This window comes from Trematomus bernacchii, unplaced genomic scaffold (genome assembly GCF_902827165.1).
Source record: "Trematomus bernacchii unplaced genomic scaffold, fTreBer1.1, whole genome shotgun sequence".
Lineage (NCBI taxonomy): Eukaryota > Metazoa > Chordata > Actinopteri > Perciformes > Nototheniidae > Trematomus > Trematomus bernacchii.
In genome coordinates, this window is record NW_022987681.1 from 229,163 (window position 1) to 252,500 (window position 23,338).

At 43.9% G+C, this 23,338-nt stretch overlaps 1 protein-coding gene across 1 annotated transcript in view; it reads right to left on the reverse strand.

Moving 5' to 3' along the window:
• The window catches only part of ptpro (protein tyrosine phosphatase receptor type O), a 50,989-nt gene that overhangs the window by 18,518 nt on the left and 9,133 nt on the right, over window positions 1-23,338 (reverse strand). Inside the window, 17 exon segments of the mRNA XM_034136299.1 lie at window positions 2,176-2,244; window positions 2,539-2,659; window positions 3,072-3,210; window positions 3,560-3,693; window positions 3,783-3,903; window positions 4,046-4,209; window positions 4,959-5,070; window positions 5,296-5,489; window positions 6,834-6,954; window positions 7,251-7,447; window positions 14,746-14,907; window positions 15,572-15,694; window positions 15,697-15,928; window positions 16,982-17,112; window positions 17,484-17,636; window positions 20,556-20,711; window positions 21,990-22,281. Of these exon segments, the coding sequence (XP_033992190.1) occupies window positions 2,176-2,244; window positions 2,539-2,659; window positions 3,072-3,210; window positions 3,560-3,693; window positions 3,783-3,903; window positions 4,046-4,209; window positions 4,959-5,070; window positions 5,296-5,489; window positions 6,834-6,954; window positions 7,251-7,447; window positions 14,746-14,907; window positions 15,572-15,694; window positions 15,697-15,928; window positions 16,982-17,112; window positions 17,484-17,636; window positions 20,556-20,711; window positions 21,990-22,281 (2,621 nt within the window).

The window sequence follows — 23,338 nt, forward strand, 5'->3', positions numbered from 1 at the left end:
TAACCACTACAGTGTAACCACTAAACACTACAGTGTAAACACTACAGTGTAACCACTAAACACTACAGTGTAAACACTACAGTGTAAACACTACAGTGTGTAAACACTACAGTGTAACAACTACAGTGTAACCACTACAGTGTAACCACTAAACACTACAGTGTGTAAACACTACAGTGTAAACACTACAGTGTAACCACTAAACACTACAGTGTAACCACTAAACACTACAGTGTAACCACTACAGTGTAACCACTACAGTGTATACACTACAGCAGGGGTCGGCAACCCCTGGCACGCGTGCCAGCATTGGCACGCGGCACCGTAACCAGTGGCACACTAGGATTAAGTGGAATAAGTGTGCAAAATATTTAAATTGTATTTTCGGATCCTGAACGAGACCGCCGCCAGAGCGCGTCTCCCCGTTACCTGCAGAAGGAAGCCATGCACGCAGCGCAGCCCCGCTGTTTAACTCCAGGTGACTTTCTGCCGCTTTCCTCCGTGGTGCAGGGCTGATCGTTTCACCACGGAGGAAAGCACAAATTGCAGTACCCATAAGGAGCTGTACAAATATCACAGTTTTTGCGTGGCTGTGTCTTTAGTTGAAAGCCCAGTGGCGATCTGCTCATCTCTCATCGAAATAATATGCTACAAAGGGGCGGACTGGCCATCTGTGTGTTGAACTTTCCTGTCGGCTCCCAGACCGTAGTCGAGGAGGGCAGAAGCAACAAGCTTCAGGTTCAATAACCCACTTTAGCTTAAATGACTGGAGAGAGGCGAGCTCTTCTTGGGATGCATTTATTTAGCTGTTCTTCAGCGATCTCATCTCACTCTGCATGACCCTAATATCATAACATGTGTGTTCTGGAGAATCACAGAACGGACGATCGACCTTATTATTATGCCGTTTAAACCAATTATTTAAATGTGTTTGTTAAATAGGCTTAAATAGGCTCCCCCCACCCTCCTGTTGATAGTTCACCAGCGTCAAGCTCCTCAACACCACCCCCCCCCCCCCCCCCGTTGATCATTTTCGATCGTTGGCACGCTGATAACAATGAATTTTTTTAATGGCACATCATATCAAAAAGGTTGCCGACCCCTGCACTACAGTGTAACCACTAAACACTACAGTGTATACACTACAGTGTGTAAACACTACAGTGTATACACTACAGTGTATACACTACAGTGTAACCACTAAACACTACAGTGTAACCACTACAGTGTAAACACTAAACACTACAGTGTAACCACTAAACACTACAGTGTAAACACTAAACACTACAGTGTAACCACTAAACACTACAGTGTAAACACTACAGTGTAACCACTAAACACTACAGTGTAAACACTACAGTGTAAACACTAAACACTACAGTGTAAACACTACAGCGTCACATCAACACACTCACTGATTGGGGGTCAAACACAGCAACAAGAAGCTGAGGGTCACCTGACCGTCTTTCAGACCTTATATTAATCACTCATTAAATCACTTCGTCCTCGTCCTGCGAACACAGTTCTTTACTGTCCTCCTAAAAAACAACATTAGTTTAATCTGAGATAAAGAGATCCAGAGTATTTTACAGAAACAAAGCCACGAGTTTAATCCCTGATCTGATAATCTGTCTCTGAAGGAAGCTTGATCTCTAAAGCTCTCAGGACTTCTATCCTCTAACTGTACCGGGTAGCTTCAGTATTCTTCAACCCAGACACCATGAACCTCCATCTCTCTGAATGGAGACACCATGAACCTCCATCTCTCTGAATGGAGACACCATGAACCTCCATCTCTCTGAATGGAGACACCATGAACCTCCATCTCTCTGAATGGAGACACCATGAACCTCCATCTCTCTGAATGGAGACACCATGAACCTCCATCTCTCTGAATGGAGACACCATGAACCTCCATCTCTCTGAATGGAGACACCATGAACCTCCATCTCTCTGAATGGAGACACCATGAACCTCCATCTCTCTGAATGGAGACACCATGAACCTCCATCTCTCTGAATGGAGACACCATGAACCTCCATCTCTCTGAATGGAGACCCTCAGAAAGTCTCCTAACAACAAGCTCATCGCCATCTGTCCATGAGTCACACACTGAGTCCTCTCTCAGTCACTTAGAGATAAAGACATGTGATTTCAAACGGAGGGCGATCCTACCAGTTATACGGCAGCTTCCCGTCTCGCTCAAACGAAGCGAAGTTTACGAACGTCTCGGCACCGCAGTCTCTGAAACACAAACAACAACATATCGTAAACACAAACAACAACACGTCTGAAACACAAACAACAACAACACAAACAAACAACAACATATCTGAACCTCATTTTTAAAGTGACAATATTACTTCCTGAACTTAGTGACATCACTACGGAACACTCGCTCTCCTATTGGCTAGCGCTTCAACACATTGTACGTGATGGCTAAGGAGCGGGACATCTCTAAGCGGTTGAGTGAGTGAGTGAGTGAGTCCGTGTGCGTGTGCGTGTGCGTGTGTGTGTGTGTGTGTGTGTGTGTGTTACCTGGTCATCTGCAGGTGTTTCTTGCGTAGGATGAGCAGGAAGAGGACCATCAGACTGAGCAGCAGGATGCTGAGGACGGCCAGAGCCGAGATCGCCCCTACGCTGGGGTTCATCTCTTTATCTGCACACACACACACACACACACACACACACACACACACACACACACACACACACACACACACACACACACACACACACAACACACACACACAACACACACACACACACACACACCACACACACCCACACACACACACACACACACACACACACACACACACACACACAACACACACACACAGCACACACACACAACACACACACACACACACACACACACACACACACACACACACACACACACACACACACACACACACACACACACACACACACACACACACACACACACACACACACACACACACACACACACACACACACACACACACACACACACACACACAGTGTTGTAGCTGAAGCTGGTGGTGTGTTGAATGATGAATAAAGGTTAATATAGAGATATCTACCAGTGGTCCTGATGGTGATGTGGGCCGGTCTGCTGGGGGTGTTGTAGCTGAAGCTGGTGATGGAGCAGTTGTATTTGGAGGCGGGCTTCAGGCCGGACACCGTCACCATGTGACCGCTGAACGTCTGAGGCTCTCGAGACTGAGAGGAACAACAAACGTTTATTAATGTACGGAAAGGTCAGAAACCACAACAACAGACTACAAAGCAGTCACTTTCTGGGGCTTTTATTTTGAAAAGCAAGCCTAACCCTGAGCACAATGCAACAATAATTCAGCTACATTCTGGGGCTTTTATTTTGAAAAACATGCCTCCTCCAGAGCTTCCGGTAAACATACAGTAACTATGTGGGCTTTTATTTTGAAAAACAAGCCTAACCCTGAGCACAATGCAACAATAATTCAGCTATATTCTGGGGCTTTTATTTTGAAAATCGGCCTCATCCTTTTGAGTTCTTTACTGTATTTATATATATTATTACTGCTCTCACCTTGGTCTCTCTTTCCGGCATGGGGTCTCTGCAGAGGATCTGGTAGAAGTCCACGACCCCGTCCTGCGTCCAGAGCAGCGAGACGGAGCTGTGTGAGGCGTTCACTGCCATCAGAGCGCGAGGAGCAGCCGGCTCTACAGGAACACAGAGATCATACAGAACTCTGTGAGAGGCGTTCACTGCCATCAGAGAGAGAGGAGACGCGTTATGATGACACACTGACCCAGTTTGATGATGTGAGGGATCGATGTGTTTCTGCTCCGCTCCGTGCACGCCGTCACCGTCAGGTTGTAAATATCTCCGGGGGGGAGGGGGAGGCCGGCAAACATCACGTTACGAGTCACCTACACACACACACACACACACACACACACACACACACACACACACACAAGAAAAATTGGCAGAAATGTTCAAAAGAAGCCAGAACTGTATTTGCCGCTTAGTATTTATAGATATCATGATATACGTATTTGTGGTTCTCACGTCGATGGAGAAGCGCCGCTCGGAGCCTTTCTTCCCGACGGCCAGCAGGGTCCAGTGCAGCATGCGGGAGTGAGAGAGGTCGATGAAGAGCTCTCCGTACGTCCAGCGCACGTAGAGCACGCCGTGGGAGTAGTCCACCGAGGAGATGCGGGGCGCCTCCGGGGCTGGGGGGGGGATCATGGCCAGCAGCAGCTCATTAGCATTTCAATCAGGGGTCACTCTCCGAGGGCCACGTACAGAAAAACATACGAAGCTCTGGGCCGCTCACTAGAGGGTTATCGCCTCGTATGTTCAGTTATAAGTTGGACAGATCAATCTAATGGAGGTCAGTGATGCTTGCATCTGCTAAACAAACAGCTCCCAGCTCTCCAGAGGGGTTCCTTGATCTAGTTAGCAGCTCATCTCTTAAAACAGAAGCTTCACAGTGATGATGATGATAAGAGGAAACATGAAGGGTTTATTACAAGCTTGTTCTGTTAATGAGTTATTGGGCTTTTTTCTTATCAACTTCGATTTGTTAGAACATATTTTCAACTTTAATTGACTGGATGTATTGTAAAGTGGTTTTATTAGCGCATGAATACTGTGTAGTATATGTTTACATTTATATTTAAGAAGTACAATACAAGACAAGCTCAAGTTTCATTTGTGGGCCGTATTACATTAGACTTTTTGAATTTGCTGAGGGCCGATTCAAAATGTCCCGCGGGCCGTAGTTTGGACACCCCTGAGATAAAGTAACAGACAGAGAATCAGCACTTTGGAAACAGGGCTGAAACAGAGGGGATTATGGGTAATGCTGCAATGATCAGTTTAGTGTTTCAGCCAATCAGAGACAGGCTCTGGATATATCTGAGACCTGGGATATGTTGATGAAGAAGAGGATAACAGGGGACCTTTAATATCTGTGTACCTGTGATGAAGCTGACGGTGGATCTGTCGCAGCAGCTGAGGGGGGGGTCGCCCCACGTCACCATGGAAACACGGAAGTTATAATACCAGGCAGGAAGCAGGTCGGTCACTCTCTGAGGACAGGAGAACATTAAGATGAGTTATCAAATAATAAATAATAATATGTAAATATATCTAATATGTATATATGTTCATTTCATTCATTTCTTATTTTCTCTGTGTGTGTGTGTGTGTGTGTGTGTGTGTGTGTGTGTGTGTGTGTGTGTGTGTGTGTGTGTGTGTGTGTGTGTGTGTGTGTGTGTGTGTGTGTGTGTGTGTGTGTGTGTGTGTGTGTGTACCACGGAGGCGATCACAGAGCTAGTAGCAGCGATCTCGTAGTAGACGGTCCACTCTGAGGCGAGGGTCACGGGGTTGAAGAAGAAGGTCTGCAGGATGAACTTCCTGAAGGAGACCAGGTAGGGCCTCTGCCAGCTGAGGAGCACTGCTGTGGGGGAGAGGGGGAACACCGAGAGCTGATGCACCCCCGTGGGCTCTGAGGGGGAGAGGGGGAGAGAGGGTGAGGCTGAGGGGGAACACAGAGAGCTGCTGCACCCCCGTGGGCTCTGAGGGGGAGGGGGGGAGAGAGGGTGAGGCTGAGGGGGAACACAGGCCCCGGCTCCACGAGGACAAATACGGCAAAACGCATCGGAGAAACGCAAATGCAACCGCAAAAAACCTTCCGTCCCCACGCAATATACACCGGATTGTGTCAAGCTCCACGAGACGGCTCCGTTTACATCCAAACGCTGGAAAAGCTACAGTACATATGCCGAACCTGTACGTGGCGCTGTAACTTCCTCCACAAAAGCAGCAACTTCCTCCACAAAATCAGCGAAGAAGAATGGTTGTCATGGCTGCACTTCTGTGTATTCTCCGCGGTGGGGGCCGACAGAACCGGGCAGAGTTTTTCGCCGGTCAGCGTGTGTTAAAGTTTAAATCTTCCGGACAAAATTATAAAAGTGCCGGTCAAAGGTCTTCATTGTTATTTATTGAGCTTTAAAACAAATGAATAACGACTATATAATGATATATAATCATCAAATACACAGAGCCTGTCTCTTTTTCCTCTCTTCTCACAGCGTCAGTGTCTGTCTCATGCAGCAGCTGATCCTGTAATGAGTGACCCGACAGTAAAAATGAACATATTTATAACTAGTTTAGTTTGAGAGGTAATTAAAATAGCTAAGGGTGATGATCTGACTTGAAGTGTGTGTTTTGCTCCCGCTGCATCACAGCGGCAGGAGCTGCGTGTCTCCGTCCTGTCAGATTAGACTTCACTCGCGTTTATGTCCATATCGAGATAAAGATAAATAATCTGAATTCAAGGAGGAGCTCCTGTAGATGTTGCACAAAGAACTGTAGCATGGTCAGTAGCGACTGGAGCACGATAGCAACCCTGCGGGGGAGAGGCGGGGAGAGGCGGGGCTATAAAAACGAATGACCGTATAGGCGACTCCACGGCCCCGTTGGACCCCCCAGAGCGCTCAGTTCCCAGATCTATCCACCTTTGGACCCGTTGTCGTTTGCGGGGTCTGTTTCTACGTTTCCCTTACGGCGTCGTGGAGCTTAGAGGGCTATACGCATGAGAAATATGCGGATTCAACCAGTTTTCGTCCTCGTGGAGCCGGGGCCACAGAGAGCTGCTGCACCCCCGTGGGCTCTGGGGGGGGAGGGGGCAACATCTACTATATCCATATTTGATTGTAATCTTTCTAGACCTATCTGAAAACATCACGTCTCCCTGAAGTGAACACACGAGGGGTTACAGCACATTAGAGGAAAGCCTGCAGCTCGTTGAGATAACACTTATGTGTGGTACAGGCAGGATGTAGATCACCTATATCGATGATAACAGGCTCGGAGGGGGGGCTCAGCAGGGGGCCGTTGGTGTGGTAGACCACCACCCGGTACTGAGCTCCTGGGGTCAGGTTGGTGATCAGGTCGCTGGAGGAGTTCTCCTGAAGAAACACACACATATCAAACATGCATTAATCAAATGTGTGTGTGCAGCGTGTGTGTACCTGGGTACAGTGTGTGTGTGTGTGTGTGTGTGTGTGTGTGTGTGTGTGTGTGTGTGTGTGTGTGTGTGTGTGTGTGTGTGTGTGTGTGTGTGTGTGTGGTGTGTGTGTGTGTGTGTGTGTGTGTGTGTGTGTGTTGTGTGTGTGTGTGTGTGTGTGTGTGTGTGTGTGTGTGTGTGTGTGTGTGTGTGTGTGTGTGTGTGTGTGTGTGTGTGTGTGTGTGTGTGTGTGTGTACCTGTTCACAGTAGGTGTTCTCCATCCTCTGGCTGATGCTGGGTCTCCTGCAGGTCGTAGAGATCACGGACACTAAGCTGCCGTTGTGTTTCTCTGTGGAATCTGACCAGGAGACGGCAGCCGTGCTGGAGTCCAGCAGCCGCACGCCGACAGCCTGAGGACGCTCGCTCAGGTCCTCCAGGACCACACCTGAGGCACCTGAGACATAAAGAACATACACTCATTATAATAATAATATCTCCAGGAGATCACCTTAGAGCAAGGTACCTGACAACTGGCTCAAATACCTGTACTTTCTACTTCTTACATGTTGAACCCAAATACCTGTACTTTCTACTTCTTACATGTTGAACACAAATACCTGTACTTTCTACTTCTTACATGTTGAACCCAAATACCTGTACTTTCTACTTCTCACATGTTGAACACAAATACCTGTACTTTCTACTTCTCACATGTTGAACCCAAATACCTGTACTTTCTACTTCTTACATGTTGAACACAAATACCTGTACTTTCTACTTCTTACATGTTGAACACAAATACCTGTACTTTCTACTTCTTACATGTTGAACCCAAATACCTGTACTTTCTACTTCTTACATGTTGAACTCAAATACCTGTACTTTCTACTTCTTACATGTTGAACACAAATACCTGTACTTTCTACTTCTTACATGTTGAACACAAATACCTGTACTTTCTACTTCTTACATGTTGAACACAAATACCTGTACTTTCTACTTCTCACATGTTGAACCCAAATACCTGTACTTTCTACTTCTTACATGTTGAACACAAATACCTGTACTTTCTACTTCTTACATGTTGAACACAATACCTGTACTTTCTACTTCTCACATGTTGAACACAAATACCTGTACTTTCTACTTCTTACATGTTGAACTCAAATACCTGTACTTTCTACTTCTTACATGTTGAACACAAATACCTGTACTTTCTACTTCTTACATGTTGAACACAAATACCTGTACTTTCTACTTCTCACATGTTGAACCCAAATACCTGTACTTTCTACTTCTTACATGTTGAACACAAATACCTGTACTTTCTACTTCTTACATGTTGAACACAAATACCTGTACTTTCTACTTCTCACATGTTGAACACAAATACCTGTACTTTCTACTTCTTACATGTTGAACACAAATACCTGTACTTTCTACTTCTTACATGTTGAACACAAATACCTGTACTTTCTACTTCTCACATGTTGAACACAAATACCTGTACTTTCTACTTCTCACATGTTGAACACAAATACCTGTACTTTCTACTTCTTACATGTTGAACACAAATACCTGTACTTTCTACTTCTTACATGTTGAACCCAAATACCTGTACTTTCTACTTCTTACATGTTGAACACAAATACCTGTACTTTCTACTTCTTACATGTTGAACCCAAATACCTGTACTTTCTACTTCTCACATTTCCCAAACAGGCTGGTTCGTTTAGTTTGAATGTGTGTTTGGTGGCGTGATCATTATTCTTTAGAGTCATTGCGTGCCTATTGATTTGAACACGATCCGTGTATCCATCATTTCCTGGTCTTCTCTAAAGAAGAGGGACCAATGAAAACGTTGTCATGTTGCCGTTGTTCAGCATGGAAACATTCATTAGCTAACAATGACATTATTGTTCTATTAATATAAAGGGAGGTCAGGTACTCTTTAAAACAGCTGCTAGTTATGGGTACTTTTTACTGAAGTACATTTCAAAGCCTCTTTACTTTCACTTGAGTAAAGAAGTTTAGTCAGTACTTCTACTTTCAACAGAGTATTTTTAAACACGAGTATGTGTACTTCTACTTGAGTAAAGGATGTGTGTACTTTTGATATCTCTGTGTAAAACTGAGTGTGTTTCTCACTGAGGTAGAAGGTGAACTGAGTGTGTTTCTCTCTCTGAGGTAGAAGGTGAACTGAGTGTGTTTCTCTCTCTGAGGTAGAAGGTGAACTGAGTGTGTTTCTCACTGAGGTAGAAGGTGAACTGAGTGTGTTTCTCACTGAGGTAGAAGGTGAACTGAGTGTGTTTCTCACTGAGGTAGAAGGTGAACTGAGTGTGTTTCTCTCTGAGGTAGAAGGTGAACTGAGTGTGTTTCTCTCTGAGGTAGAAGGTGAACTGAGTGTGTTTCTCTCTGAGGTAGAAGGTAAACTGAGTGTGTTTCTCTCTGAGGTAGAAGGTGAACTGAGTGTGTTTCTCTCTGAGGTAGAAGGTGAACTGAGTGTGTTTCTCTCTCTGAGGTAGAAGGTAAACTGAGTGTGTTTCTCTCTGAGGTAGAAGGTGAACTGAGTGTGTTTCTCTCTGAGGTAGAAGGTGAACTGAGTGTGTTTCTCTCTGAGGTAGAAGGTGAACTGAGTGTGTTTCTCTCTCTGAGGTAGAAGGTGAACTGAGTGTGTTTCTCTCTCTGAGGTAGAAGGTGAACTGAGTGTGTTTCTCTCTCTGAGGTAGAAGGTGAACTGAGTGTGTTTCTCACTGAGGTAGAAGGTGAACTGAGTGTGTTTCTCTCTGAGGTAGAAGGTGAACTGAGTGTGTTTCTCACTGAGGTAGAAGGTGAACTGAGTGTGTTTCTCTCTCTGAGGTAGAAGGTGAACTGAGTGTGTTTCTCTCTCTGAGGTAGAAGGTGAACTGAGTGTGTTTCTCACTGAGGTAGAAGGTGAACTGAGTGTGTTTCTCTCTCTGAGGTAGAAGGTGAACTGAGTGTGTTTCTCTCTGAGGTAGAAAGTGAACTGAGTGTGTTTCTCTCTGAGGTAGAAGGTGAACTGAGTGTGTTTCTCTCTGAGGTAGAAGGTGAACTGAGTGTGTTTCTCTCTGAGGTAGAAGGTGAACTGAGTGTGTTTCTCTCTGAGGTAGAAGGTGAACTGAGTGTGTTTCTCTCTGAGGTAGAAGGTGAACTGAGTGTGTTTCTCTCTGAGGTAGAAGGTGAACTGAGTGTGTTTCTCTCTCTGAGGTAGAAGGTGAACTGAGTGTGTTTCTCTCTGAGGTAGAAGGTGAACTGAGTGTGTTTCTCACTGAGGTAGAAGGTGAACTGAGTGTGTTTCTCTCTCTGAGGTAGAAGGTGAACTGAGTGTGTTTCTCTCTGAGGTAGAAAGTGAACTGAGTGTGTTTCTCTCTGAGGTAGAAGGTGAACTGAGTGTGTTTCTCTCTCTGAGGTAGAAGGTGAACTGAGTGTGTTTCTCTCTGAGGTAGAAGGTGAACTGAGTGTGTTTCTCTCTCTGAGGTAGAAAGTGAACTGAGTGTGTTTCTCTCTCTGAGGTAGAAAGTGAACTGAGTGTGTTTCTCTCTGAGGTAGAAGGTGAACTGAGTGTGTTTCTCTCTGAGGTAGAAGGTGAACTGAGTGTGTTTCTCTCTCTGAGGTAGAAAGTGAACTGAGTGTGTTTCTCTCTCTGAGGTAGAAAGTGAACTGAGTGTGTTTCTCTCTCTGAGGTAGAAAGTGAACTGAGTGTGTTTCTCTCTGAGGTAGAAGGTGAACTGAGTGTGTTTCTCTCTCTGAGGTAGAAAGTGAACTGAGTGTGTTTCTCTCTGAGGTAGAAGGTGAACTGAGTGTGTTTCTCACTGAGGTAGAAGGTGAACTGAGTGTGTTTCTCTCTGAGGTAGAAGGTGAACTGAGTGTGTTTCTCTCTCTGAGGTAGAAAGTGAACTGAGTGTGTTTCTCTCTGAGGTAGAAGGTGAACTGAGTGTGTTTCTCTCTGAGGTAGAAGGTGAACTGAGTGTGTTTCTCTCTCTGAGGTAGAAGGTAAACTGAGTGTGTTTCTCTCTGAGGTAGAAGGTGAACTGAGTGTGTTTCTCTCTGAGGTAGAAAGTGAACTGAGTGTGTTTCTCACTGAGGTAGAAGGTGAACTGAGTGTGTTTCTCACTGAGGTAGAAAGTGAACTGAGTGTGTTTCTCTCTGAGGTAGAAGGTGAACTGAGTGTGTTTCTCTCTGAGGTAGAAGGTGAACTGAGTGTGTTTCTCTCTGAGGTAGAAGGTGAACTGAGTGTGTTTCTCTCTCTGAGGTAGAAAGTGAACTGAGTGTGTTTCTCTCTGAGGTAGAAGGTGAACTGAGTGTGTTTCTCTCTCTGAGGTAGAAGGTAAACTGAGTGTGTTTCTCTCTGAGGTAGAAAGTGAACTGAGTGTGTTTCTCTCTGAGGTAGAAGGTGAACTGAGTGTGTTTCTCACTGAGGTAGAAGGTGAACTGAGTGTGTTTCTCTCTGAGGTAGAAGGTGAACTGAGTGTGTTTCTCTCTCTGAGGTAGAAGGTGAACTGAGTGTGTTTCTCTCTCTGAGGTAGAAGGTGAACTGAGTGTGTTTCTCTCTGAGGTAGAAGGTGAACTGAGTGTGTTTCTCTCTCTGAGGTAGAAGGTGAACTGAGTGTGTTTCTCTCTCTGAGGTAGAAAGTGAACTGAGTGTGTTTCTCTCTCTGAGGTAGAAAGTGAACTGAGTGTGTTTCTCTCTCTGAGGTAGAAGGTGAACTGAGTGTGTTTCTCTCTCTGAGGTAGAAAGTGAACTGAGTGTGTTTCTCTCTGAGGTAGAAGGTGAACTGAGTGTGTTTCTCTCTCTGAGGTAGAAAGTGAACTGAGTGTGTTTCTCTCACTGAGGTAGAAGGTGAACTGAGTGTGTTTCTCTCTGAGGTAGAAGGTGAACTGAGTGTGTTTCTCTCTGAGGTAGAAGGTGAACTGAGTGTGTTTCTCTCTCTGAGGTAGAAGGTGAACTGAGTGTGTTTCTCTCTGAGGTAGAAAGTGAACTGAGTGTGTTTCTCACTGAGGTAGAAGGTGAACTGAGTGTGTTTCTCTCTCTGAGGTAGAAGGTGAACTGAGTGTGTTTCTCTCTGAGGTAGAAGGTGAACTGAGTGTGTTTCTCACTGAGGTAGAAGGTGAACTGAGTGTGTTTCTCTCTGAGGTAGAAGGTAAACTGAGTGTGTTTCTCTCTGAGGTAGAAGGTAAACTGAGTGTGTTTCTCTCTCTGAGGTAGAAGGTGAACTGAGTGTGTTTCTCTCTGAGGTAGAAGGTGAACTGAGTGTGTTTCTCTCTGAGGTAGAAGGTAAACTGAGTGTGTTTCTCTCACTGAGGTAGAAGGTGAACTGAGTGTGTTTCTCTCTCTGAGGTAGAAGGTGAACTGAGTGTGTTTCTCTCTGAGGTAGAAGGTGAACTGAGTGTGTTTCTCTCTGAGGTAGAAGGTGAACTGAGTGTGTTTCTCACTGAGGTAGAAGGTGAACTGAGTGTGTTTCTCTCTCTGAGGTAGAAGGTGAACTGAGTGTGTTTCTCACTGAGGTAGAAGGTGAACTGAGTGTGTTTCTCTCTCTGAGGTAGAAGGTGAACTGAGTGTGTTTCTCACTGAGGTAGAAGGTGAACTGAGTGTGTTTCTCTCTCTGAGGTAGAAGGTGAACTGAGTGTGTTTCTCTCTGAGGTAGAAGGTGAACTGAGTGTGTTTCTCTCTGAGGTAGAAGGTGAACTGAGTGTGTTTCTCTCTGAGGTAGAAGGTGAACTGAGTGTGTTTCTCTCTGAGGTAGAAGGTGAACTGAGTGTGTTTCTCTCTGAGGTAGAAGGTGAACTGAGTGTGTTTCTCACTCTGAGGTAGAAAGTGAACTGAGTGTGTTTCTCTCTCTGAGGTAGAAGGTGAACTGAGTGTGTTTCTCTCTCTGAGGTAGAAAGTGAACTGAGTGTGTTTCTCTCTGAGGTAGAAGGTGAACTGAGTGTGTTTCTCACTGAGGTAGAAAGTGAACTGAGTGTGTTTCTCACTGAGGTAGAAGGTGAACTGAGTGTGTTTCTCTCTGAGGTAGAAGGTGAACTGAGTGTGTTTCTCTCTCTGAGGTAGAAGGTGAACTGAGTGTGTTTCTCTCTCTGAGGTAGAAGGTAAACTGAGTGTGTTTCTCTCTCTGAGGTAGAAGGTGAACTGAGTGTGTTTCTCTCTGAGGTAGAAGGTGAACTGAGTGTGTTTCTCTCTCTGAGGTAGAAGGTAAACTGAGTGTGTTTCTCTCTCTGAGGTAGAAGGTGAACTGAGTGTGTTTCTCTCTGAGGTAGAAGGTGAACTGAGTGTGTTTCTCTCTCTGAGGTAGAAGGTGAACTGAGTGTGTTTCTCTCTGAGGTAGAAGGTGAACTGAGTGTGTTTCTCTCTGAGGTAGAAGGTGAACTGAGTGTGTTTCTCTCTCTGAGGTAGAAGGTGAACTGAGTGTGTTTCTCTCTGAGGTAGAAGGTGAACTGAGTGTGTTTCTCACTGAGGTAGAAGGTGAACTGAGTGTGTTTCTCTCTGAGGTAGAAGGTGAACTGAGTGTGTTTCTCTCTCTGAGGTAGAAGGTAAACTGAGTGTGTTTCTCTCTGAGGTAGAAGGTGAACTGAGTGTGTTTCTCTCTGAGGTAGAAGGTGAACTGAGTGTGTTTCTCACTGAGGTAGAAGGTGAACTGAGTGTGTTTCTCTCTGAGGTAGAAGGTGAACTGAGTGTGTTTCTCTCTGAGGTAGAAGGTGAACTGAGTGTGTTTCTCTCTCTGAGGTAGAAGGTGAACTGAGTGTGTTTCTCACTGAGGTAGAAGGTGAACTGAGTGTGTTTCTCACTGAGGTAGAAGGTGAACTGAGTGTGTTTCTCTCTGAGGTAGAAGGTAAACTGAGTGTGTTTCTCTCTGAGGTAGAAGGTGAACTGAGTGTGTTTCTCTCTCTGAGGTAGAAGGTGAACTGAGTGTGTTTCTCTCTCTGAGGTAGAAGGTGAACTGAGTGTGTTTCTCTCTGAGGTAGAAGGTGAACTGAGTGTGTTTCTCTCTCTGAGGTAGAAGGTGAACTGAGTGTGTTTCTCTCTGAGGTAGAAGGTGAACTGAGTGTGTTTCTCTCTGAGGTAGAAGGTAAACTGAGTGTGTTTCTCTCTGAGGTAGAAGGTGAACTGAGTGTGTTTCTCTCTCTGAGGTAGAAGGTGAACTGAGTGTGTTTCTCACTGAGGTAGAAGGTAAACTGAGTGTGTTTCTCTCTGAGGTAGAAGGTGAACTGAGTGTGTTTCTCTCTGAGGTAGAAGGTGAACTGAGTGTGTTTCTCTCTCTGAGGTAGAAGGTGAACTGAGTGTGTTTCTCTCTGAGGTAGAAGGTGAACTGAGTGTGTTTCTCTCTCTGAGGTAGAAGATGAACTGAGTGTGTTTCTCTCTGAGGTAGAAGGTGAACTGAGTGTGTTTCTCTCACTGAGGTAGAAGGTGAACTGAGTGTGTTTCTCTCACCGAGGTAGAAAGTGAACTGAGTGTGTTTCTCTCTGAGGTAGAAGGTGAACTGAGTGTGTTTCTCTCACTGAGGTAGAAGGTGAACTGAGTGTGTTTCTCTCACTGAGGTAGAAGGTGAACTGAGTGTGTTTCTCTCACTGAGGTAGAAGGTGAACTGAGTGTGTTTCTCTCACCGAGGTAGAAAGTGAACTGAGTGTGTTTCTCTCTGAGGTAGAAGGTGAACTGAGTGTGTTTCTCTCTGAGGTAGAAGGTGAACTGAGTGTGTTTCTCTCTGAGGTAGAAGGTGAACTGAGTGTGTTTCTCACTGAGGTAGAAGGTGAACTGAGTGTTGGCGGCGCTCTCTCGAGGCTCGCAGTCCCCCGCGGAGCTGAGTGTTTTCACAAGGACTCGATATGTTCCCGGCTCCATCAACTCAGTGAAGAACTCGTGAGTGTTCTCGTCCACCGAGGCCGTCTCCGTGGAGTTCCCTGAGGACACACACCAGGTGAGGTCAGTATATATTAAAGGTCTCCTATTGTACTATCTTTAGGCAGATATTACAGGTCTCAGATATAAGACATGTCTCTGAAGTGTCCTGCTCCAAACCCCAAACAGATCCTTGTAGCCCCCCCCCCCTCTCTTCCAGCTGTTACTAAGGACATGTCTCTGAAGTGTCCTGCTCCAAACCCCAAACAGATCCTTGTAGCCCCCCCCCCCCTCTCTTCCAGCTGTTACTAAGGACATGTCTCTGAAGTGTCCTGCTCCAAACCCCAAACAGATCCTTGTAGCCCCCCCCCCCCCTCTCTCCCAGCTGTTACTAAAGAGCTGACTCTGGGTCAGTAGCTTCAGAGAGAGAGTAGATCTCATCAGGAGAACTCTCCCAGCAGAAACTCAGCTAAATGCTGCCGTGACTAAACTCCATATCATGTTCCAAACCACATGAAGGATTCTCTCTGAAACAGTATGGAGCTCAAACTCTTTCTCTCTCTCAGGTTTACCACAAGGTGACTTCCTTTTGATTTCCTGCTTCTTCACACATGCTCTCTCCAGTACAGGTTAGCTCTGAGTGTTAGCATGCTAATGTAAACACAGACCATATTACTTCCATTTTGATTTTGTAAGCGAAAACAAACATGAAATAATATGACTCACCGTCTCTGTAGATGTAGATGTTGAAGCCGTCGTAGCTGGTCGGCGGTCGGGGGGGCAGCCATCTTACCTCCATGAGGAGGGGGGGCAGCGGGGGGGGGACACACTGCGGGGGGGGTCGGGGGGGGGGAGCATCATCGCTGACCCCGAGTCTTCATACTCTGACACCACCGCGTTCACAAACTCCTCCTCTTCCTCCTCCTCTTCTTCCTTCTGTGGATTAGGCCACGCCCCCTCCTTCGGTGGATTAAGCCACGCCCCCTCATCCTCCTCGTTGGTCAGGTTGAAGCCTGTCAGGTTGTGCGTTGGGCTGAAGCTGAAAGGAGCCTCCGTGCCCTCGTGCTCGTCTGAAGGCTGAACCTGAGGGAGGATTCAAATACAGAATGATCTTTTTTTTCTTTACCCTGCAACTGGATGAGTGAGGAGCTGCAGAAACACTGAGTGTCCTCCAACCTGAGAGTAACATGCTAACAAAGGTATCCCAACTGTAGCTGTGGACATGACAGGATGTATGATTACCTAGAAGAGCATCAGGACTGTTTGAGGCATATGATAGCTATGTGATGAACATGATGATTCAGCCTCTATGGAGATAGACATATGACAAGCATGCTCATTTCTGACGTGGAGCTAATCTGAAGTAAACATTGAATACTGCTTTCTATTCCTCCATCTTGTGACTGTGTAACTCCCTCTCTTGGATATCAGCATGTGAAGGACACTGTTCAGGAACTAGTTGATGCTCTGTATGTGATGACTACTTCCATTCTGGAGAGGATCACAGATACATGGATCCTGAGATTGAAGCTCAAGCCGGGGACCAGGGATTATTAACATTTGTAAGTATTCAGAAAAAGTCCGATTTTTGAGAATTTTGAGAAAAAGTAAAAATGTAGAGATTTTTGAGAAAAAGTCAACATTTTGAGGAAAAAGTCAACATTTTGAGGAAAAAGTCAACATTTTGTGGAAAAAGTCAAAATGTTGAGAATTTTGAGAAAAAGTCAGAATGTTGAGATTTTTGAGAAAAAGTCCATTTTCTTTAGAAAAAGTCAACATTTTGAGAAAAAGTCAAAATGTTGAGATTTTTGAGAAAAAGTCAATTTTTTTGAGAAAAAAATAGAAAAAGTCAAAAAAAATGAAAAAGTGAGAATTTTTGAGATTTTGAGGAAAAATTCAACATTTTGAGGAAAAAGTCAAAATGTTGAGATTTTTGAGAAAAAGTCAATTTTTTTTAGAAAAAGTCTTGTGACTGTGTAACTCCCTCTCTTGGATATCAGCATGTGAAGGACACTGTTCAGGAACTAGTTGATGCTCTGTATGTGATGACCTGAGGTTGAAGCTCAAGCCGGGGACCAGGGAGAGTTTCCTGACAGTAATTGTTGAAATAGTAGAATAAATAAATCAAAACCCAACCTCCTCCAGGGGCTCTTCGTCCAGGAGGGCAACGTCCCGGGACCGCCGGGGGGGGGCAGGGGGGTCCTTCTGGAGAGGCCTCTGGACCAGGTGCACGATCTTATGGGAGATGTTGAGGGGGGGGAACGGGACTGGGAGGGAAAGAAGAAGATTTAAAGAAATTAAGATTATTTTTTATAGGGATTTTGGAATTTATGGAGAATTTCAAGCAAAAATAAGAATAATTAAAAAAGTTCTGAATTTCCATCCATCCAAAGAGTCAAATTGAAATAATAAAACTATATCATAGAAATGACAAGTGTGTGTACCTGGACTGGGGGGAAACAGGAATGTATTTGAAAGAATTAAGATGATTTTTATACAAATACAATTTTTTAAAAAAGCAGGATTTGGGAAAAAAAAACAAGATAAGAGAAAAATGATCATTTGAAAACAGATATTGTCGATTTACACACAAAAATAGTTTTAAAAGTTGTTGTTGTTTGTGTACAAGTGTGTGTACCTGTCCTGTGGTGCAGAGGGGTGTGTGTGACGTCGCTGTGTGAGAGCAGTGCATGCTGGGAGATGGTGGCCTCAGAGATGAGCATGAAGGTGATGTTCCTGTAGCAGACGCCAGGGAGCCAGTGCCTGAACACCGTCTTCCCCTTGTGGAAGTCTGCAGACACACAGAGAGAACCACAGAGTGTGTACAGCATATTGTACCTTAGAGGTCTCCTGCTATCTTTAGGCAGATATCACAGGTCTCAGATATATACAAATATATAAAAAACATGTCTCTGAAGTGTTTTGCTCAAAACAGAGATCATTCTAGCCCCTAACCCCTCTCTTCCAGCTGTTAGAGAAACGCTGGTTTTGGGTCCGTAGCTTTGGAAAAAAATGCTAAATGCTGCCGTGATGAAACTCCATATCATGTTCCAAACCACATCAAGGATTCTCTCTGAAACAGCATGGAGCTCAAACTCTTTCTCTCTCTCAGGTTTACCACAAGGTGACTTCCTTTTGATTTCCTGCTTCTTCACACACACTCTCTCCAGTACAGGTTAGCTCTGAGTGTTAGCATGCTAATGTAAACACAGACCATATTACTTCCAGAACACGTTCATTAGAAACATTCATTAGCTAACAATGACATTATTGTTCTATTCATATAAAGGGAGGTCAGGTACTCTTTAAAACAGCTGCTAGTTATGGGTACTTTTTACTGAAGTACATTTCAAAGCCTCTTTACTTTGACTTGAGTAAAGAAGTTTAGTCAGTACTTCTACTTTCACCAGAGTATTTTTAAACACGAGTATCTGTACTTCTACTTGAGTAAAGGATGTGTGTACTTCTACTTGAGGAAAGGATGTGTGTACTTCTACTTGAGGAAAGGATGTGTGTACTTCTACTTGAGTAAAGGATGTGTGTACTTCTACTTGAGGAAAGGATGTGTGTACTTCTACTTGAGGAAAGGATGTGTGTACTTCTACTTGAGGAAAGGATGTGTGTACTTCTACTTGAGGAAGGATGTGTGTACTTCTACTTGAGGAAAGGATGTGTGTACTTCTACTTGAGGAAAGGATGTGTGTACTTCTACTTGAGGAAAGATGTGTGTACTTCTACTTGAGGAAAGGATGTGTGTACTTCTACTTGAGGAAAGGATGTGTGTACTTCTACTTGAGTAAAGGATGTGTGTACTTCTACTTGAGGAAAGGATGTGTGTACTTCTACTTGAGGAAAGGATGTGTGTACTTCTACTTGAGTAAAGGATGTGTGTACTTCTACTTGAGTAAAGGATGTGTGTACTTCTACTTGAGGAAAGGATGTGTGTACTTCTACTTGAGGAAAGGATGTGTGTACTTCTACTTGAGGAAAGGATGTGTGTACTTCTACTTGAGGAAAGGATGTGTGTACTTCTACTTGAGGAAAGGATGTGTGTACTTCTACTTGAGGAAAGGATGTGTGTACTTCTACTTGAGGAAAGGATGTGTGTACTTCTACTTGAGGAAAGGATGTGTGTACTTCTACTTGAGGAAAGGATGTGTGTACTTCTACTTGAGTAAAGGATGTGTGTACTTCTACTTGAGGAAAGGATGTGTGTACTTCTACTTGAGGAAAGGATGTGTGGTACTTCTACTTGAGGAAAGGAGGTGTGTACTTTCTACTTGAGGAAAGGATGTGTGTACTTCTACTTGAGGAAAGGATGTGTGGTACTTCTTACTTGAGGAAAGGATGTGTGTACTTCTACTTGAGTTAAGGATGTGTGTGCTTCTACTTGAGGAAAAGGATGTGTGTACTTCTACTTGAGGAAAGGATGTGTGTACTTCTACTTGAGGAAAGGATGTGTGTACTTCTACTTGAGGAAAGGATGTGTGTACTTCTACTTGAGGAAAGGATGTGTGTACTTCTACTTGAGGAAAGGATGTGTGTACTTCTACTTGAGTAAAGGATGTGTGTACTTCTACTTGAGGAAAGGATGTGTGTACTTCTACTTGAGGAAAGGATGTGTGTACTTCTACTTGAGTAAAGGATGTGTGTACTTCTACTTGAGGAAAGGATGTGTGTACTTATACTTGAGGAAAGGATGTGTGTACTTCTACTTGAGGAAAGGATGTGTGTACTTCTACTTGAGGAAAGGATGTGTGGTGACTTCTAACTTGAGGAGATTGTACTTCTACTTGAGGTAAAGGATGTGTGTACTTCTACTTGAGGAAAGGATGTGGTGTACTTCTACTTGAGGAAAGGATGTGTGTACTTCTACTTGAGGAAAGGATGTGTGTACTTCTACTTGAGGAAAGGATGTGTGTACTTCTACTTGAGGAAAGGATGTGTGTACTTACTTACTTGAGGAAAGGATGTGTGTACTTTCTACTTGAGTAAAGGATGTGTGTACTTCTACTTGAGGAAAGGATGTGTGTACTTCTACTTGAGGAAAGGATGTGTGTACTTCTACTTGAGTAAAGGATGTGTGTACTTCTACTTGAGGAAAGGATGTGTGTACTTCTACTTGAGGAAAGGATGTGTGTACTTCTACTTGAGGAAAGGATGTGTGTACTTCTACTTGAGGAAAGGATGTGTGTACTTCTACTTGAGGAAAGGATGTGTGTACTTCTGCTTGAGGAAAGGATGTGTGTACTTCTGCTTGAGTAAAGGATGTGTGTACTTCTACTTGAGGAAAGGATGTGTGTACTTCTACTTGAGTAAAGGATGTGTGTACTTCTACGTGAGTAAAGGATGTGTGTACTTCTACTTGAGGAAAGGATGTGTGTACTTCTACTTGAGTAAAGGATGTGTGTACTTCTACTTGAGTAAAGGATGTGTGTACTTCTACTTGAGTAAAGGATGTGTGTACTTCTATTTGAGTAAAGGATGTGTGTACTTCCACTTGAGGAAAGGATGTGTGTACTTCCACTTGAGGAAAGGATGTGTGTACTTCTACTTGAGGAAAGGATGTGTGTACTTCTACTTGAGGAAAGGATGTGTGTACTTCTACTTGAGTAAAGTGTGTACTTTGTCATCTCTGTATTGATGTATTAAAGACATCAGAAAGAGCATTTTGCATGATGGGAGACCTTTAATATAATATAGAAATAACCTTTGTACAGCATGTAGCGAGGCTCCGCCCCCTCGCTGTAGCTGATGTTGACGCGGCTGAACACGCTGCCCCCTGGTGGCTGCAGCTGGAACACCACGCCGGTCTCTGGAGACTCTCTGTAGTCCCAGATGTGCACGCTGCGCACGGGGAGAGGCTCTGAACACACACACATCATCATTACTGTAGTCATACACACACACACACATCATCATTACTGTAATCACACACACACACACACATCATCATTACTGTAATCACACACACACACACACACACATCATCATTACTGTAATCACACACACACACACACACATCATCATTACTGTAATCACACACACACACACACACATCATCATTACTGTAATCACACACACACACACACACACATCATCATTACTGTAATCATACACACACACACACATCATCATTACTGTAATCATACACACACACATCATCATTACTGTAATCATACACACACACATCATCATTACTGTAATCATACACACACACATCATCATTACTGTAATCATACACACACACACATCATCCTTACTGTAGTCACACACACACACACACATCATCCTTACTGTAGTCACACACACACACACATCATCATTACTGTAATCACACACACACACACATCATCATTACTGTAGTCACACACACACACACATCATCCTTACTGTAGTCACACACACACACACACACATGTCAGTAGTTCAGTCTTAAAGAAGCTTCAAAGATGTTGGATTTGCAAAAAGCCAGTTTAGAATAAAGCACCCTGGTATTTAAGGGTTTCTCAGAAAACATGATATTTAAGGGTTTCTCAGAAAACATGATATTTAAGGGTTTCTCAGAAAACATGATATTTAAGGGTTTCTCACAAAACATGGTATTTAAGGGTTTCTCAGAAAACATGATATGTAAGGGTTTCTCAGAAAACATGATATTTAAGGGTTTCTCAGAAAACATGATATTTAAGGGTTTCTCAGAAAACATAATATTTAAGGGTTTCTCAGAAAACATGATATTTAAGGGTTTCTCAGAAAACATGGTATTTAAGGGTTTCTCAGAAAACATGATATTTAAGGGTTTCTCAGAAAACATGATATTTAAGGGTTTCTCAGAAAACATGGTATTTAAGGGTTTCTCAGAAAACATGGTATTTAAGGGTTTCTCAGAAAACATGATATTTAAGGGGTTTATAAAGAACCAGAACCAGAATCAGGTTTATTACCACGTACGCTAACACACGTGTCGTGGTGCATACATACAAATAAAACAAAACATTAAAAACACATATAGAAAACTATTTGAAGAAACCATAATAACATTAAAGAAATATATAAAAATATAGCAGTATTTATATTGAATATGATTGAAATGGAAGAAATCGATTGTGCAGTAAGTAACATAGTAACACAAGTAACTCACTGGTGAGCACTGGGATGGTTCTGATGGGTTTGGACCAGCCGTCCGGCCCGTCTCTCAGCAGCAAGCTGACGCTGTAGCAGAGGCCGTGCAGCGAGGCGTTGACCTTCAGCTCCTTGACCTTCAGCTCCTTGACCTTCAGCTCGCTGGCGTTCTCAAACTGCACGATGATGGGCCTCGTTCCTCCTGAGATCTGAGCAGCGTACGCCGTCACGTTCTCCTGGAGGTCGGAGCGCTCCAGCGTCGCCACGATCTGACCGCCATCGCTCAGAGACGCCTGGAACGCACACGCGCTCTGAAACAGGAAGGAGAAGACTTAATAATATGCATTCAAACTAAGAAGTAGAAGAAGCCTTTAAAACACATTCAAACATAAAGCAGAAGAACATTACGGCTTCCAGGAAGTAGACACAGCCCTCTTTCTCTAATTAGAGCCACTATAAGGCTCCTCAAAAGGTCATATATTACATATTACTCATTACTTTAAAAAAAAGTCATATATGACTTTACTTCGTTACTCTCTACATAAAGTAACTCGGGTGTAAACGGGGAACATTCCTTGCTGCTTGTCCGGAGTCGGCACTCCCTGAACATCCTCACTGTGGGTTCGGGGGTCTTTGGCTGCTCCCGTGTCTAATTACTGGATGTCTGCAGGACGTCATGCTTTTACTGACAAAAGTAATCAATACTATATTCCCTGAACCACTAATGTGTGGTAACTAATATATAGTGAACACTTCTTATTCCCACGCACCCTGAACTCACCACAGGCTGTGAGTATTTACTGAAAATATTCCCCAAATCATATTCACTTTAATATCCTCTGAAGCACATTGAAGAGCATTTAAAGACATGCGTGCAGGACAAAGAGCTCCACATCTTAACAAATTAAATACAAATTAAAAAAGGAAAATGAAAATAAATGTAAAAAAACAAGAAATAAAATATGACAATAAAATAAAATACAAATAATAGTAAACAGATGTCAAACAAACAAATCGGCTCTGTCTATTTCCTGGAGATGCTTCACCCTTCCTCTGACATATTTTTCCTCGATCGATGAAACCTGTTGTTATTTCTCGTAAAGCTTTAATAACTGGTCTGAAATCAGCTGATCTGACTTCCTGTTGTTCTCAGTCTGATGCTATCAGCAGGTTTTATTAAATGTGGCGAGCCGACGCCTCGCGGACGAGATAACACTCCAATATAATAATAACAGAAACACTGGTTTCCTCTTCTGAACCCAACAGAAGCTCAGAGGGAAGAAACAAAGCTCCGACAACACTGAGCAGCCAATGGGAGATCAGAGCTGGGACTACACGATGTACTTATATAAACTACATATAAACTAC